General features: G+C 46.1%; 1 protein-coding gene across 1 annotated transcript in view; it reads left to right on the top strand.

Moving 5' to 3' along the window:
- igf2r (insulin-like growth factor 2 receptor) overlaps window positions 1-17,842 on the top strand; it is a 40,521-nt gene that overhangs the window by 16,149 nt on the left and 6,530 nt on the right. Inside the window, exons 20-47 of the mRNA XM_023999700.2 lie at window positions 20-121; window positions 450-551; window positions 742-916; window positions 1,080-1,253; window positions 2,558-2,707; window positions 3,018-3,193; window positions 4,739-4,826; window positions 4,947-5,156; window positions 5,274-5,404; window positions 5,515-5,618; window positions 5,742-5,872; window positions 6,063-6,259; window positions 6,334-6,460; window positions 6,687-6,818; window positions 7,137-7,399; window positions 8,051-8,266; window positions 8,429-8,578; window positions 8,759-8,917; window positions 9,078-9,279; window positions 9,517-9,666; window positions 9,775-10,009; window positions 10,156-10,292; window positions 10,574-10,691; window positions 11,119-11,265; window positions 11,850-12,034; window positions 12,297-12,483; window positions 12,719-12,862; window positions 12,993-13,062. Of these exons, the coding sequence (XP_023855468.1) occupies window positions 20-121; window positions 450-551; window positions 742-916; window positions 1,080-1,253; window positions 2,558-2,707; window positions 3,018-3,193; window positions 4,739-4,826; window positions 4,947-5,156; window positions 5,274-5,404; window positions 5,515-5,618; window positions 5,742-5,872; window positions 6,063-6,259; window positions 6,334-6,460; window positions 6,687-6,818; window positions 7,137-7,399; window positions 8,051-8,266; window positions 8,429-8,578; window positions 8,759-8,917; window positions 9,078-9,279; window positions 9,517-9,666; window positions 9,775-10,009; window positions 10,156-10,292; window positions 10,574-10,691; window positions 11,119-11,265; window positions 11,850-12,034; window positions 12,297-12,483; window positions 12,719-12,862; window positions 12,993-13,062 (4,362 nt within the window). The remainder of the gene's footprint in view (window positions 1-19; window positions 122-449; window positions 552-741; window positions 917-1,079; window positions 1,254-2,557; window positions 2,708-3,017; window positions 3,194-4,738; window positions 4,827-4,946; window positions 5,157-5,273; window positions 5,405-5,514; window positions 5,619-5,741; window positions 5,873-6,062; window positions 6,260-6,333; window positions 6,461-6,686; window positions 6,819-7,136; window positions 7,400-8,050; window positions 8,267-8,428; window positions 8,579-8,758; window positions 8,918-9,077; window positions 9,280-9,516; window positions 9,667-9,774; window positions 10,010-10,155; window positions 10,293-10,573; window positions 10,692-11,118; window positions 11,266-11,849; window positions 12,035-12,296; window positions 12,484-12,718; window positions 12,863-12,992; window positions 13,063-17,842) is intronic.

The following is a 17,842-nucleotide window of genomic DNA, read 5'->3' as shown; positions in this document are numbered from 1 at the left end:
TCTTATTCTGTATTTGCAGTCGTCCGGCCCTCGTTTCCTCAATTATGGGAACTGTACTGCCAACTTCATGTGGGAGACCAGGGCAGCTTGTGCCATCAGTACTGCTGATGACCAGAACATGGTGAGCTGTTACATTCCACATCAWCTGGAAGCATTATAGTGTTTGTCATGATGTCTAACCTAACATAGCAGGTGTAAAAGAAACGCCTGAGTGGGGTTTCTTTCTTACTAGTAACTGTCGGGGGAGGTTCTCTTCACTGTTCAACCAATCCAGTAAATGTGGAGGAGGAGTTAAGATGGAGTTTCGCTTTGTTAAGTCCAAAAGCGGAAGTCGCGTCACAGGCTCTCTTTCTCTTTCCCCTGAAATGGGCGCATGATGTCTGTAAAGACCTGTTAGATTGGCTGAGGTCTCATCAATCATTTTTCTTGATGGTTCTATTGTATGGCAGACCTGCTCTGTGAGGGATCCCAACACTGGCTTTGAGTTCAATCTGCTTCCTCTGACCTCCGAGACTGGCTACAAGGCTGAAGGCAATGGMAAAACCTTTGTGGTAAGTCAGTCAAGCACTCTGTGTTGTGGCCTCAGGTCATAGCAGAAATTGTGAATAATGTGCATTTTCCATTCCATTTCCCCGGGCTAGCCCTGGCACCTACTTCCTGAGGCGAATTTCCTGTCTCCTACCGGAGACAAGACCTACATGCCTATATGCCTGACCTATATGACACTGCCCCTCCCCCCAGGTGAATATCTGTGGCGAGGTGGCAGAGTGTGGGAAGGACCAGGGGAAGCCTGTAGCTGGCTGTGAGCTGGACAATGGCCTGGTTGTTGGTCCTGTGGGAGTGGAGAGATCTCTACAGTACTCTACTGATGGCCTGCTCACACTCACATACAAAGGAGACATGAACAAGCCTACAGGTACATTCAATGGATCCAACCATCACTCACTAAGTGCTAACCCTGGGGCTCAATTAGCATTGCTGGAAATGGAAGTCTGAACAAAATGCATGTTGTGACACTAAAGTCAGGTTATGAATGTTTTAGTCTGAGCACTAACTTGTTTCCTCCCTCTCCCCCCCAGGCACCAGGGACACCTTCACCATTAGTTTTGTTTGTGACCAGGACGCCCACCTCGGCACTCTGAAACTGGTCCGAGAGGAGCTCAGCTCGTCCACACTCGTCACACACGATGTCTTATTTGAGTTTTACACAGCCCTGGCATGCATCCCTGCCCCTGTGGACTGTCGTGTCACTGGTAGGAACAAAACTGTTAAGGCAGCAGTTCCCAAACTAGGGGTCGCGAACCCATGTGGGGTCGCCTGATATGAAAATGGATTTACGGGAGAATTTCCAAAATCCCCCACAAAAAACAMATTTTGTTAAAAATGGATCGTCTTTGTATCTCACAATCATTGTAATGTGGTTAACCTTCAAAATCTAATATTTGTTTTTWGTATTGAAATCCAAAATATACAATTCCACCATAGAGAGCCCTTAAATGGTGGGAAAAGACCGCACTTAACCGTTGCACTTGAATCAGAATGATTCAAGTGCAAAGTCAAGTGGGGCCTCTCAAGCTGTCATGTGACCGAATGCTGCAGACAATGGCTTCACGGGTCACTACAGAGGACTTTTGGTTCCTGACTCAAAGGGAATTATACCCTGCCTCCTCCCACAGAGTGTTAAAACCCATGGTACCCTTCGCCAGCTCATATCTGTGTGAAGCTGAATTCAGATCTCTGGTCTGCATTAAAACCAAATATCAATCCAGTTTGGATGTGACAGCAGAGATGAGGTGCGCACTGTTGACCATACCCCCTGACTTTGAGAAGCTCTGACGCGACATGCATCAAGCACACCCATCTCATTAGTGGTGGTGAGATAATGGTGCTTTCAAGACATCTAGGTCAAATCATGACATCAGTGATCTTCAGGTCGGAACTTTAGAAAAAGGCACGAGTTCCCGAGTTGGAATTCCGAGTTAGATGACCGTTCAAAACGATATTTCCCAGTCGGAGCTTGTTTTTTCCGAGTTGTCTTGAATGCTCGGAAGTCTGAGATTTCCTAGTTCCCAGTTGTTTTGAACGCGGCATTAGAGACATGTTAGACTAATTTGCAATTGACTGTCATAGCCCCACATTAAATGTACTGTATGTGATAGTGAGGTGAGAAGACAATCAGAAATACTGTTATAATTTTTTGCAATTGACTGCCATAGACCCACATTAAATGTACTGTATGTGATAGTGAGGTGAGAAGACAATCAGAAATACTGTTATAATTTTTTGCAATTGACTGCCATAGACCCAAATAAAAAAGTGAACATTGGCTGTTAGTGACATATTTCTTTCACATGGTTGGGATAGCGAGAATTTTGAGAACCCCTGTATTAATCTCTTCAAAACGGTATAGATGTCTTCAGTATGGCTCTAACGTGGCATATCACTTTATTCACTTTATCAAACTCTGGTCATAGAAATGGGTCTTCATATTAATTGAAAGATATTGTTCAGCTTCTCATCCTGGATTCACAGAGTGATTGTTGTTCTACTCTTTCAGATTCCCACGGTAACGTGTATGACCTGAGTCACCTGAGCAGAGACAGTGAAGACAGTCCCTGGGTGGCCATCGACACGTCTGAGCAGGCCAAGAAACGCCGCTTCTTCATCAACGTGTGTAGACCTCTGCCTCCAGTCCAGGGATGCCCCGGTGAGTCGCATGCAATTAGCCTATMTGAAGGCCAGGCAATGAGTCATCGCTTGGCCTTTATGAGGATAAAAAGGGTTCTGTTCCATCAGTCAATCAGTATTAATTGATGTTCAGCTTTTGCGTTTGACTACATGCATGTGTACAGTATAGAAGAGTGTTTTAAGTGTTTCAGTCAGACTGTATACAAACATATGAGTGTTGTCTTTTTATACGTTTGTACCACAAAGGAGTCGATTAGTTTGTCTCTCCGTGTGTGAGGTACTGTCAGTGTTAATGCCGTCCTTCGCTAACTGTCCTCGTCCATCTGCAGATGGTCTCCTGGGTGCATGTGGCACCATGGATGGTAAAGGTGTAAACCTGGGCTACGTCCAGTCCAGCCCCCAGGTGGCCTCTGACGGCTCCATCAGCATCGTCTATCTCAACGGGGACCGCTGTGACAAAGGCCACCACTCCACACGTATCATCTTCCAGTGTGACGACAACCCTGTGAGTGACCTACACTTGCTCTCTATGGGAATGCTCTCACATCTTATGGCCGTAGAGTGGCAAGAATCTGTATGAAATGTTACTTATTGATGTTACTGATCCCATTTACCATATATTTTCTCTCCTAATCTCTACGGTACCCGTCAAAAGTTTGGACACACCTACTCATTCTAGGGTTTTTCTTTATTTTTACTATTTTCTACATTGTAGAAAAATAGTGAAGACATCATAACTATGAAATTAACACATGGAATCATGTAGTAACCAAATAAGTGTTAAAACAAATCAAAATATATTTGCCTTGATGACAGCCATCCTTTGCCTTGATGACAGCTTTGCACACTCGGCATTCTCTCAACCAGCTTCACCTGGAATGCTTTTCCAACAGTCTTGAAGGAGTTCCCACTTATGCTGAGCACTTGTTGGCTGCTTTTCCATCACTCTGCAGTCCAACTCATCCCAAACCATCTCATTTGGGTTGAGGTCCGGTGAATGTGGAGACCAGGTTATCTGATGCAGCACTCCATCACTCTCCTTGGTCAAATAGCCCTTACACAGCCTGGAGGTGTGTTGGGTCATTGTCCTGGTGAAAAACAAATGATAGTCCTACTAAGCGCAAAGCAGATGGGACGGCGTATCGCTGCAGAATGCTATTGTAGCCATGCTGGTTAAGTGCCTTGAATTCTAAATAAATCACTGACAGTGTCACCAGCAAAGCACCATCACACCACTTCCTCCATGCTTCACGGTGGGGAACCACACATGCGGAGATCATCCATTCACCTACAGTACTCTGCGTCTCACAAAGACWCAAAGGTTGGAACCAAAAATCTCAAATTTGGACGCATCAGACCAAAAGACAGATTTCTACCGGTTTAATGTCCACTGCTCGTGTTTCTTGGCCCAAGTAAGTCTTTTATTCTCATTGGTGTTCTTTAGTAGTGGTTTCTTTGTAGCAATTCGACCACAAAGGCCTGATTTCACGCAGACTCCTCTGAACAGTTGATGTTGAGATGTGTCTGTTCCTTGAACTCTGTGAAGCATTTATTTGGGCTGCAATTTCTGAAGCTGGTAACTCTAATGAACTTATTCTCTGCAGCAGAGGACTCTGGGTCTTCCATTCCTGTGGAGGTCCTCATGAGAGCCAGTTTCATCGTAGTGCTTGATGGTTTTTGCGACTGCTCTTGAAGAAATTTTCAAAGTTCTTGAAATGTTCCGGATTGACTGACCATGTCTTAAAGTAATGATGGACTGTCGTTTCCCTTTGGTCTTTTACCAAATAGGGCTATCTTCTGTATACCACCCCTACCTTGTCACAACACAACTGATTGGCTCAAACGCATTAAGAAGGAAAGCAATTCCACAAAAAAACACTTTTTCTTTGGTTACTACATGATTCCATGTTTTATTTCAGTGTTGATGTCTTTACTATTATTCCACAATGTAGAAAATAGTAAGAATAAAGAAAAACCCTTGAATGAGTAGGTGTGTCCGAACTTTTGTCTGGTACAGTATATTTTTCATGTTTGGTTCATTTACCAACAGGGCTCTCCTGTATTTGACCGCCAAGACGGCTGTGAGTATGTGTTCATCTGGAGAACCTCCGAGGCGTGTTCTCTCACCAGCGCTCAGGGTATGTTTTGGAGGAGGAGGCTGCCGTGTTTAGTGTCGTGGCTCTGACTAAGACTGATACGTCTCTCCACCAGTGTCACCATCGTGCTTAAGGTAACTCTCCTCTCCCTGACTCCTGCAGGTGAAAACTGTAAAGTCAAGGACCCCAGAAGTGGCTACATGTTTGACATGAGTTCCCTGTCAGGGAAGGACTACATGGTGAAGAGTGGCCAGTACCAGTACCACTTCTCTGTCTGCGGGGGGCTTAAGAGTGGGATCTGCACACACAAAGACACAGGAAGTGACCAGGTGTCAGCCTGTCAGGTGAAAGACAGCACCCACAGAATCGCTGGTATGTAAATCTGTCAAAATATCTTGAGTTGGTTCAACTTCTTTATAAAGCTTTGATGTTCTTTTGGTAGTAATTGATAAAACCTCTGAGAAACAGCTGGTTGATTATTCATCACAGGGATGGCCTCACAGACTCTGAGCTATGTTGGAGATCAGATCGTCCTCAACTACACTGGTGGGGAGACATGCCACAAGATCTACCAGAGATCCACAGAGATCTACTTCTCCTGTCATCCTAAAATGAACCCTGTGAGTCAAAGTGAAGCTAAAGAGCAAACGTGTAATATGACATCTATGCTCGTCCCAAAGTGTTTGTGAATGTGGGAGTTACTGGGTTGTTGTGGTGTTTCTGCATGTAGGGGGTGCCAGAGTTCATCAAGGAGACTGCGGAGTGCACCTACCTGTTTACCTGGCGTACTGCTCTCGCCTGTATCCCAGTCAAGACTACCAGCTGCTCCTACCAGTATGGATAGTTCTATTCTGGGAGCTCTCTTCCCAACACAACKTTCTCTTCCTCCCAGACAATGACTAGTTTCCCCTTTGCCAGTTATTTCCGACTGACTGTTCGGTATTTTTCCCCACACAGAGATTCTAATGGCAACTCGTACGACCTCTCCTCTCTGGCCCTGGACTCCAGAAACTGGGTGGTGGAGCCCAGCACTGGGCAGCAGGAGCGTTACTACATCAACGTCTGCAAGTCTCTGGTGCAACAGGGGGGTAAGTGCCTATCCTCAACACCAGCATCCTTTATATGAAGGACACTGGTGGTTCCTGTGTAGTTTTAATTTCCCCATTTGTGTGAACAAACATCAACCTTCTCGTAAAGTCTTCAGTCACAGTTTGAATGTGGTGCAATTATGCTCGCCTTCTGAACCATGGGATACATATTTCTCTCCTCGTGTTGTAGGCTCCTGGAAGTGTCCGTCCAACGCAGCGTCCTGTCTGAAGAGCGGGGAGCACTATGTGAGTCTGGGAGAGGCCGAGTCGGCGCCACAGTGGGACCAGAACATCCTGGTACTCAAGTACACCAACGGAGAGATGTGTCCTGGTGGACAGAGGAATAAGAGTACCATTGTACGCTTCAAATGTGACCGGGACAAAGTGGTAAGGGATCATAGACATCAGACACACACACGTAACACAGGCTGAGTAGACTGAACATGTTTCTCCTGTCCCAGGACTCAAGGCCTACACTGATAACGGCCATAGAGGAGTGTGTCTACACCTTTGTGTGGTTCACTGCAGCCGCCTGCCCCCTCAACAGCAGCCAGCACGGAGACTGCATAGTCACCAATCCAGTCACCGGTGAGTCCCACTCCAACACTGAAAATTGAAAGGGGTCTGCCTACACTAGGCCATGTTACCATTCTGAAAAGGTATTTGCATTAAGTATGATTAACATGGGAAAATACCACCGTTCTCGTAGGATCTCAGTGCAGTCAGGCACGCCACTGCAAAGAGTTAGTGAGCAACTCCTCCATGTGCTTTTGTTTTGATACCTGTCTGTACTGTGCTGCCCTCCTGAACCCAGGCCACCTCTTTGACCTGAACGGACTAAGCCAGGAGGGAGGCTACACTTTGTACGACAACCTGGACCCTAGGAAGATGTTCCGGCTCAACGTGTGTGGGGAAGTAGCCAACGCAGGCTGTGAACCAGACACAGGTACAACAATGTTATATCTCACAAGCTCTGGTTTGGCTATYAAATCTCTGCCCCTTACTGGTAAAAGCTTGATTCCCACAGCAATCATTTAACAGTCCTGCCAATGTCAGCTGGCCAGCAATGATGAGGTCACTGAGCCATGGACCAGACACGGGTCACAAGACAGCTGTTTAAAGATTAAACCCACTTTTCAAGAAGATGGTGGTTTATGCAGCTGGGTTATGTAATGGTCTTTGGCTCTMCATAAAATGTAGTCCCTATTGTCTTGAAATGTATCAATGAAGATGGTCACTTATGGTCGTTTTGATGTGTGTGCAGGTGTGTGTATCAAGGAGACCAAGAGTGCTCTGAGTGGCGGGCGGGCCAACAGGAAGCTGTCATACCTGGACCAGGTGGTGGAACTGACCTATGAGGGCGGGGCTGTGTGTGCCGCCAACCCCGCCCTCACACACAAGAGCATCATCAGCTTTGTGTGCAAGGCCCACGGTGAGGCCAGCACGGGGCCGGTACTGGTGGACTCGGACAAGAACACGTGCACACACTTCTTCTCCTGGCACACGCCCTTGGTGTGTGAACACCAGGTAATGACCGGTGGCGCTTCCCAATTCCAAAACAACCCATAGCCTCCTACCCCTTAAACTTAGTAGATCTGAAAGAATTGGATAGATGTAACCGTTATGGCAATTTGCCTTTTGATACGGTAGCTGGAATTTCTTCAATCGTGCTTACCTGTCATGCTATACAGATCAGGCAACCAGTGAGTCCTTGTAGACTCATTTCAAACAAGTCAGTATGCTGCTTGATAAAGTAGCAGTGTGGTAGACATCAGATAGAGGCCCCATCTACTGTAACTGATTACTGAGGCTAACTAACTGTCTGTGTTGACTAACTAAACTAAGTAGTTAAGGTGCTATTTACGTAAATGACTATACTGTTAGTTACCACTATGAGGTGGAAGAGAAAAGGCTACGTGAATACGTCATGTTTAGTCTGCTGAATGGTAGACRTTTAGAGATTACTTGTATGTTGAGTTTAACCTGACATATAGAGGTGTACAAATCTTAACAGCTGTCAATTTTGCATTAGAATTGGTTTATTGTGATAGGTGTATTATATATGTACATTTTTGTAATAGCGACTTTAATATGTAAACATCAACTTTGCTGCCTGAGGTATGCCTTTTGTCTTTGCTAGACCCCTCGTCTGTCTCACTTTCGTAATGTGTTCCCTAGGTCAAGTGTTCAGTCCTGAACGGCTCTACCCTAATCGACCTAACCCCTCTGATCCACGTGACGGGCTACTACACAGCCACCAACGAGGACCTGGTGGACAAGGACCAGTCCCCTGACTTCTACATCAACATCTGCCAGCCCCTAAACCCCATCCCTGGGGTCACATGTCCCCCAGGGGCCGCTGTCTGCATGGACCCTGAACAAGGGCCCCCCATAGTGAGTCGACAAACACAGAAACGCATGCACACACAGACACACACACACAGACAGACACACAGACAGACAGCAGAAATGAACACTCATCAATAGTATTCCCTCTGTGTTTACAAACCAACATGTTCAATTATACATTTCCCTGTGTCTCTCTCTTGCTAACAGGACATTGGTCGAATCACCTCTGTCCCGGAGTTCAACAGCGTGACCAATGATGTGTCAATCATCTTCAACAGCACCACCGCCTGCCCCTCTGACCCCACCCAGAACTACACCTCCACCATCATTTTCACCTGCCAGAGGGGCCTGGAGCTGGTCAGTACCACGTCAGTGGCACAGATTACATGTCTGTATATTAGAGACCTCTCATTGTCTTGTTTTCTCACTGATGGCTCTTGTGTTGAAAGAGTTTTCCTCTAAAATTAGGTTTGGCGTCTTGGAAAGCTTGTGCATGTTTAGTCTTTGTGGTATTAAAGCCTCTCCTGTCCCCCCCAGGGCTCGCCCCAGATGATCAGGAAGCACAAGTGTATGTATGTGTTTGAGTGGGCCACTCCCGTGGTCTGTTCTGACGCCACGCAGACCAAAGGCTGCACCTTGACAGACTCACAGCTGCAGTTCACCTTTGACCTCTCACCCCTCTCTGGGGAGATTCAGGTGGGTTGACCTTTTATATATGCGACCTCTTACCCTCAACATGTCTACATGTTCTGTTATACTTAGTTATACGTGTCATCTATGCATTAACACATGTATTCAGTGGAAAGTAGTCCTTCTTTTTCATGATGCCTTTTCATCCATTGTCTTTCTCTTCCAGGTGCCTGTCGGCTCAAAGACCTATAAGATCAATGTGTGTGGGGAGGTGGCAGACCCCAGCTGTAAGCACAGTGCAGTGTGTGTGCAGTCGCCGGGCGGATCAGCGTTCTCCTATGGCATCAGCCAGGCCATGACTATGGACTACAAACACGAGGAGCAGGCTGTCATCATGCAGTACGGAGGAGGAGACGTCTGCCCTCCAGGTTAGACAGGCTATCCTCAGTCCCACACCCTGGTGTCTATGGGCAAGTCAAATGACAACCTTCATGCCACATATATTGCACAATGTTTGTCCAGTGTAGCAGTGGCTTATAGGGAATAGGGTGTCACATAAGAGTGCAGCCTGTGATGCTTTGATGAAGTGTTTATCAGCCTGTTGTTGTGCTGTATCTCAAAGTGAAGCTCGTTTGGGCCTTATGGTTTCCATTTCTCGATTTCAGTGACTGAGAATGAGGTTTGCGTCTTTCCCTTCAACTTCCTGAAGACGTCATATACGGTGTGTACAACCGAGGGCAGGGTGGACGGGAGACAATGGTGTGCCACCACCAGTGACTTTGACAAGGACAAGAAATGGGGATTCTGCGTTCACGGTAATGACTGTGTTGAAATGTGTGTAAAAGGAAACTATTTTGAGTGTGTTTCTCCTAGGGGCTCTGGGCTTAGCTGTGCTCAACTCTGCTGTGTGTGTCGTGTCTCAGTGACAGGGAAGAGGCAGTCGTCCATCCTGTTCACATGTGACCAGTCAGCCGGCCATGGCACCCCACAGCTGRTGAGTGAGACAGGGGGCTGCGCTGCCACCTTCCAGTGGAAAASCACGGCTGTGTGCCCACCGAAGAAGATGGAGTGTAAGCTGGTGAACCAGCACCAGACCTTCAACCTGCGCACTCTCTCCTCTCTCACCGAGCCGTGGAAGTTCAGCCACAACAAAACAGCGTATGTTTAGCTTTTCCCTACTGCTTCTCTTTCTCTCTCCTTCTCTCCCTTTCTCCCTTATTTCTTCCTCTCCCTCTGTACCACTTGACGAGGATTGAACATGCACAGTAGTGGTTAGGCGCTAGAAAACATTTAGCTATCTCCAGGTACTACATCAACCTGTGCCAGGGGATCCATGGGGGCCTGCCAGACTGCCCCGAGGGCGCCACGGTGTGCCGGAAAACCAGCGATGGGAAGACCCAGACCCTGGGCCTCGTCTACACCCAGAAGATGGCAGTCTCTGGTGGGTTTTACAGACTTACTTACTTCAAGATGTCATGTTTTGTGTAATGAACTGAAACTTCGTACGTTCTTCTTAGGTTTGTGTGTTTTGTTAAGGATCCCAGTAATATTAGTCCTGGTAGACTTATCCACTTTAAGGAACCCAGTAATATTAGTCCTGGTAGACTTATCCCCTATAAGGAACCCAGTAATATTAGTCCTGGTAGACTTATCCCCTTTAAGGAACCCAGTAATATTAGTCCTGGTAGACGTATCCCCTTTAACCAACCCTCCTTTTCCCAGATAAGAAGATCCTAGTGAGCTACGCTATGGGAGACACTGTGTGTGGGAACGGCCTCCAGGCCAAGACAGTGGTCCAGCTGACATGTGGTCCTAATATAGGCCAGCCCAAGCTGCTGAGGTGAGTGAGCTGTGAGTAGTTAGCCTGGGAGAGCTTCCTCTCTTGTAGCCCTGTCCCAGATCTCTTTGTGACTTATATAACCAACTTGTATTGTTGTTGGCTATTCAGCACAAACAGATCTGGGACCAGGTTACCTATCCGACAGGGGAAAGCCAACTGGCCTCCAGCCAGCAAAAATATGTGGCCCTGTGGGTAAAATAAACCTCTATCCAACTGAATAACACTAGGAAAAGTTACTGAATGTTCAAGTTGAAAAGGTAGATCTAACTCCTTCCGAGTTGAAAATTGACCACTGGAACGTCATATTTATTTTTCTAGTTAAACTTTTCCATCTCTCACGGTTTCATTTGTCACTCTTTGACGGATGCTTGTTAACTCTCACTGTACCACACACACACACTCTGTGTCTCTGTCTGTTTGTGCGTAGTGTGGATGATGCCTCGTGTGAATTCGTGCTGGGCTGGGAGACGCGTGCAGCATGCGCTGTTCAACAACATGAGGTGGTGATGGTCAATGGAACCATCAAAGTCCCCGATACAGGGGCCAACTTCAGCCTGGGGGCCCTCTACCACAGGTGACACCTCTCATCACCAACACAGTTCAATCAACCCACTTTGTCACAACAATCCAGGCCATTTATCACATTCACCCTTCAGATCCACTAATGAGGATATTGACATGCAGTAACCATCATACAGCCAGAGTTAAACCATTAACTCTGACCATCTTATGTTGAAACATGTTATGAGTCAAGTTAATGTGCTGGGCCAAAAACCTGTTTTTCTTCAGGTCATTGAGGTTATATATTGCAAAACAAGCTTCTTTGCGTCCTATCGGTATCATATAACAACCTCACTTGCTAAATTAATGCAAACTCAAGTCGGGAGTGCCTGTGACTGGATTCACATTAGGATTTCCTAAACCCAGACAGAGCAAGATCACAGGTCAAAGCCTCTTATATCAGATAGTCAAATGATGCTCCGAACTGCATGAACGCCTATCACAACAACAGTGGGCCTCCTCGGACGCAGTTGAACCTCTACAGTTGCACCAGGGAACAGAAAACAAACATTTAGCAATGTACTAGAGGGAAGATGAAATAAGCCTTTTTATAAATGTACTCAGACCAGGTTTTTTGTCCCCCTGTCCACTCTGTAGGCTCTTCCAGGCCTCTGGGGACATCCGTGCCAACGGGGACAAGTACATCTATGACATCCAGCTGTCAGGCATCACCAACAGCTCCTTCTCCAAGTGTCTGGGGGCCAACATTTGCCAGGTGAAGATCAATGGAGACCACAGGAGGAAGATCGGCTTCTCCAGCAAGGCCAAGTACTACATCAAAGGTAAAAGATATACGTGCCAGACACAGGTTTACTCCAAAGTGGTCTGGGCTTTTGGGTAATACATTGTGAGTGGGTTTGGGGAATAGGTTTGAATGTCCTCACTGTCTCACCTTGCGCTTATTAAAGATTAAACGGATTTCAACATCACTCACAAGATACAGTACTTGGCAATCAAGTAATGATACTTACATTGATGTCAATGACTCAACGAGCTCACTCCATTAAGCTGCTTGTGATTGACGGATGGACTCTCTCTACTCAGATGGTAATCTGGACGTGCTGGTCCCATCTGAGTCTGTGTGTGGGCGGGACAAGTCCACGACGGTGTCGTCGGCCATCTTGTTCCACTGTAACCCCTCAGCAGGAGAGGGCATCCCAGAGTTCCTGTTGGAGACGGATGGATGCCAGTACCTCTTTACCTGGCACACCGCCACTGTTTGTGGTCTAGTGTGAGTTAACAACTCTTTACACACGGACATCAGGGTAGTGTTCAGTTGTCTCGATACGGAGGAAAGTGCTTTGAAACAGAGGAAGTACTACCTAAAGTTGTCCTATAAAAATGCTACGATTTTCATCTTCCACTTTAAAGCGCTTTCTTCCATTCATTTAATTGGACTTTGAATTTGAATGAAAGGTGCTGTATAAAGTAAAGAGGTGTGACGTTTTGTCTGGTGTGCCATACAGAACCTCCGTGTCCAAGAAGACTAACGACGATGGAGGGCAGGACAGTACGGGCTTGTCTGGAAGGAGACGGGCAGTCCTGAGCATGCTATTGGTTGTGCTGGCCATCTGTCTGCTGGTTCTGCTACTGCACAAACGAGAGCGGAGGTAAGAGATACCTACCATTCTTTTCCTCCCCACAGCTTTGTACTGTTATTACAGAATCTATATGTTTGAAAACAAAATATAGAAAAAGCTACACTAATCTTTTCCTAAATCTCCAATGTTCTGTTTCCAGGGAGCTGGTGATGCAGAAAATCACTGGATGTTGTAGGAGAGGAAATCCTGTCTCTTATAAATACTCAAAGGTATGCATGTTAATAAATACTATAGTACACCAATCAAACCAACATAGCTATGTGCTTCCATAGATGTAGAATCCTGATGTATGGTCTATGGGAGCTACACTAGGGTGTCGGGGGGGGAAAAGTTGTTTTACCACCTGCTACACTGAAAGCTAGCATGAGCCACTTTATCCTATTGTTCTCAGGCGTTAGTTGCACTTCGAAATCTTGACAATGGAACCGAAGCATAAGTTAGAGCAGTACGAGCCTCTTGATAAGCCGGCGCATGCTCTGCAAACGTATACACATCCGGGGTAGCTCCTATGTTAAATCACAGTATGCTATAGATTCTCTTTCAATTCAATGTTTATTATTTCACAGCCATTGATTCTATGTCAATGTACAGTCGTGGCCAAAAGTTTTGAGAATGACACAAATATTAATTTCCACAATGTGCTGCTTCAATGTCTTTAGATATTTTTTGTCAGATGTTACTGTGGAATACTGAAGTATAATTACAAGCATTTCATAAGTGTCAAAGGCTTTTATTGACAATTACATGAAGTTGATGCAAAGAGTCAATATTTGCAGTGTTGACCCTTCTTTTTCAAGACCTCTGCATCTGCCTCATGCTGTCAATTAACTTCTGGGCCACATCCTGACTGATGGCAGCCCATTCTTGCATAATCCATGCTTGGAGTTTGTCAGAATTTGTGGGGTTTTGTTGTCCATCCGGCTCTTGAGGAGTGACCACAAGTTCTCAATGGATTAAGGTCTGGGGAGTTTCCTGGCCATGGACCCAAATATCGCATGTTTTGTTCCCCGAGCCACTTAGTTATCACTTTTGCTTTATGGCGAGGTGCTCCATCATGCTGGAAAAGGCATTGTTCGTCACCAAACTGTTCCTGGATGGTTGGGAGAAGTTGCTCTCGGAGGATGTGTTGGTACCATTCTTTATTCATGGCTGTGTTCTTAGGCAAAATTGTGAGTGAGCCCACTCCTTGGCTGAGAAGCAACCCCACAATGATGGTCTCAGGATGCTTTACTGTTGGATGACACAGGACTGATGGTAGTGCTCACCTTGTCTTTCTGGACAAGCTTTTTTCCGGATGCCCCAAACAATCAGAAAGGGGAATAATCAGAGAAAATGACTTTACCCCATCCTCAGCAGTCCAATCCCTGTACCTTTTGCAGATATCAGTCTTTCCCTGATGTTTTTCCTGGAGATAACTGGCTTCTTTGCTGCCCTTCTTGACACCAGGCCATCCTCCAAAAGTCTTCGCCTCACTGTGTTGCAGAAGCACTCACACCTGCCTGCTGCCATTCCTGAGCAAGCTCTGTAATGTGGTGCCCCGATCCGCAGCTGAATCAACTTTAGGAGACGGTCCTGGGGCTTGCTGGACTTCTTGGGTGCCCTGAAGCCTTCTTCACAACATTTGAACCACTCTCCTTGAAGTTCTTGATGATCCGATCAAATCAAATCAAATCAAATGTAATTATATAGCCCTTCATACATCAGCTGATATCTCAAAGTGCTGTACAGAAACCCAGCCTAAACCCCAAACAGCTAGAAATGCAGGTGTGAAGCCACAGTGGCTAGGAAAAACTCCCTAGAAAGATCAAACCTAGAAGAAACCGAGGTGAGGAACCAGGCTATGAGGGTGGCCAGTCCTCCCTGGCTGTGCCGGGTGGAGATATAGCAGAACTGGCCAAGATGTTCATAAATGACCAGCGTAGTCAAATAATATCACAGTAGTTGTCAAGGGTGCAACAGGTCAGCACCTCAGGAGTAATGTCAGTTGGCTTTTCATAGCTGATCATTGAGAGATCTCTACCGCTCCTGCTGTCTCTAGAGCGTGAAAATAGCAGGTCTGGGACAGGTAGCACGTCCAGTGAACAGGTCAGTGTTCCATAGCCACAGGCAAAACAGTTGAAACTGGAGCAGCAGCACGGCCAGGTGGACTGGGGACAGCAAGGAGTCATATGCCAGGTAGTCCTGGGGCATGGTCCTAGGGCTCAGGTCCTCCGAGAGAGAGAAAGAGGAATTAGAGAGAGCATACTTAAATTCACACTGGGACACGGATAAGACAGGAAATACTCCAGATATAACAGACTGACCCTAGCCCCCCGACACATAAACTAATGCAGCATAAATACTGGAGGCTGAGACAGGAGGGGCAGGAGACACTGTGGCCCCATCCGATGATACCCCCGACAGGGCCAAACAGGCAGGATATACCCCACCCACTTTGCCAAAGCACAGCCCCACACCACTAGAGGGATATCTTCAACCACCAACTTACCATCCTGAGACAAGCCGCATAGCCCACAAAGATCTCCGCCACGCCACAACCCAAGGGGAGGCGCCAACCCAGACAGGAAGACCACGGTCAGTGACTCATCCCACGTCGAGTGACGCACCCTCCTAGGACGGCTGAAGAGCACCAGTAAGCCAGTGACTCAGCCCCTGTAATAGGGTTAGAGGCGAGAATCCCAGTGGAGAGAGGGAACCCAGGCAGAGGACAGCAAGGGCGGTTCGTTGCTCCAGAGCCTTTTCCGTTCACCTTCACACTCCTGGACCAGACTACACTCAATCATATGACCTACTGAAGAGATGAGTCTTCAATAAAGACTTAAAGGTTGAGACCAAGTCTGCGTCTCTCACATGGGTAGGCAGACCATTCCATAAAAATTTAGCTCTATAGGAGAAAGCCCTGCCTCCAGCTGTTTGCTTAGAAATTCTAGGGACAATTAGGAGGCCTGCGTCTTGTGACCGTAGCGTACGTGTAGGTATGTACGGTAGGACCAAATCAGAGAAATAGGTAGGAGCAAGCCCATGTAATGCTTTGTAGGTCAGCAGTAAAACCTTGAAATTAGCCCTTGCCTTAACAGGAAGCCAGTGTAGGGAGGCTAGCACTGGAGTAATATGATCACATTTTTTGGTTCTAGTCAGGATTCTAGCAGCCGTATTTAGCACTAACTGAAGTTTATTTAGTGCTTTATCCGGGTAGCTGGAAAGTAGAGCATTGCAGTAGTCTAACCTAGAAGTGATAAAAGCATGGATMAATTTTTCTGCATCATTTTTGGAGCGAAGATTTCAGAATTTTACAATGTTACGTAGATGGAAAAAAGCTGTCCTTGAAACAGTCTTGATATGTTCGTCAAAAGAGAGATCAGGGTCCAGAGTAACGCCGAGGTTCTTCACAGTTTTATTTGAGACGACTGTACAACCATCAAGATTAATCGTCAGATTCAACAGAAGATCTCTTTATTCCTTGGGACCTAGAACAAGCATATCTGTTTTGTCTGAGTTTAAAGTAGAACATTTGCAGCCATCCACTTCCTTATGTCTGAAACACAGGCTTCCAGCGAGGGCAATTTTAGGGCTTCACCATGTTTCATCGAAATGTACAGCTGTGTGTCATCCGCATAGCAGTGAAAGTTAACATTATGTTTTCGAATGACCTTCCCAAGAGGTAAAATATATAGTGAAAACAATAGTGGTCCTAAAACGGAACCTTGAGGAACACCAACATTTACAGTTGATTTGTCAGAGGACAAACCATCCAGAGACGAACTGATATCTTTCCGACAGATAAGATCTAAACCAGGACAGAACTTGTCCTTGTAGACCAATTTGGGTTTCCAATCTCTCCAAAAGAATGTGGTGATCGATGGTATCAAAAGCAGCACTAAGGTCTCGATAAATGGTTGATTTAGGTGCAATCTTACTGGCAGCAATATCCTTGCCTGTGAAGCCCTTTTTGTGCAAAGCAATGATGACGGCACGTGTTTCCTTGCAGGTAACCATGGTTGACAGAGGAAGAACAATGATTCCAAGCACCACCCTCCTTATGTAGCTTCCAGTTTGTTATTTGAAATAAATCAGCATGACAGAGTGATCTCCAGCCTTGTCCTTGTCAACACTCACACCTGTGTTAACCTCTCTAGGGTACGTGAGACGGTAGCGTCCCACCTCTTCAACAGCTAGTGAAACTGCAGGGCGCCAAATTCAAAACAACAGAAATCCCATAATTAAAATTCCTCAAACATACATGTATTTTACACCATTTTAAAGATACACTTGTTGTAAGTCCAGCCACAGTGTCCGATTTTCAATAAGGCTTTACGACGAAAGCAAACCAAACGATTATGTTAGGTGAGTGCCTATTCACAAAATAACACAGCCATTTTTCCAGCCAAAGAGAGGATTCACAAAAAGCAGAAATATAGATAAAATTAATCACTAACCTTTGATGATCTTCATCAGATGACACTCATAGGACTTCATGTTACACAATACATGTGTGTTTTGTTCGGTAAAGTTCATATTTATATCCAAAAATCTGAGTTTACATTGGCGCGTTACGTTCAGAAGTTCCAAAACATCCGGTGATTTTGCAGAGAGCCACATCCATTTACAGAAAATACTCATTATAAATGTTGATGAAAATACAAGTGTTATGCATGGAATTTTAGATGCATTTCTCCATCTGTATCCGGTCCTCTGGCAGTCTCTATGGGGGTACCACAGGGTTCAATTCTCGGGCCGACTCTTTTCTCTGTATACATCAATGATGTTGCTCTTGCTGCGGGCGATTCCCTGATCCACCTCTACGCAGACGACACCATTCTATATACTTCCGCCCCTTCTTGGACACTGTGCTATCTAACCTCCAAACGAGCTTCAATGCCATACAACACTACTTCCATGGCCTCCAACTGCTCTTAAACGCTAGTAAACCAAATGCATGCTTTTCAACCGTTCGCTGCCTGCACCCGCACGCCTCCCTCTTTTCTGTTC

Source organism: Salvelinus sp. IW2-2015, linkage group LG14 (genome assembly GCF_002910315.2).
Source record: "Salvelinus sp. IW2-2015 linkage group LG14, ASM291031v2, whole genome shotgun sequence".
NCBI classification, from domain to species: Eukaryota; Metazoa; Chordata; class Actinopteri; order Salmoniformes; family Salmonidae; genus Salvelinus; species Salvelinus sp. IW2-2015.
This window is presented reverse-complemented; position numbering and strand designations above follow the sequence as displayed.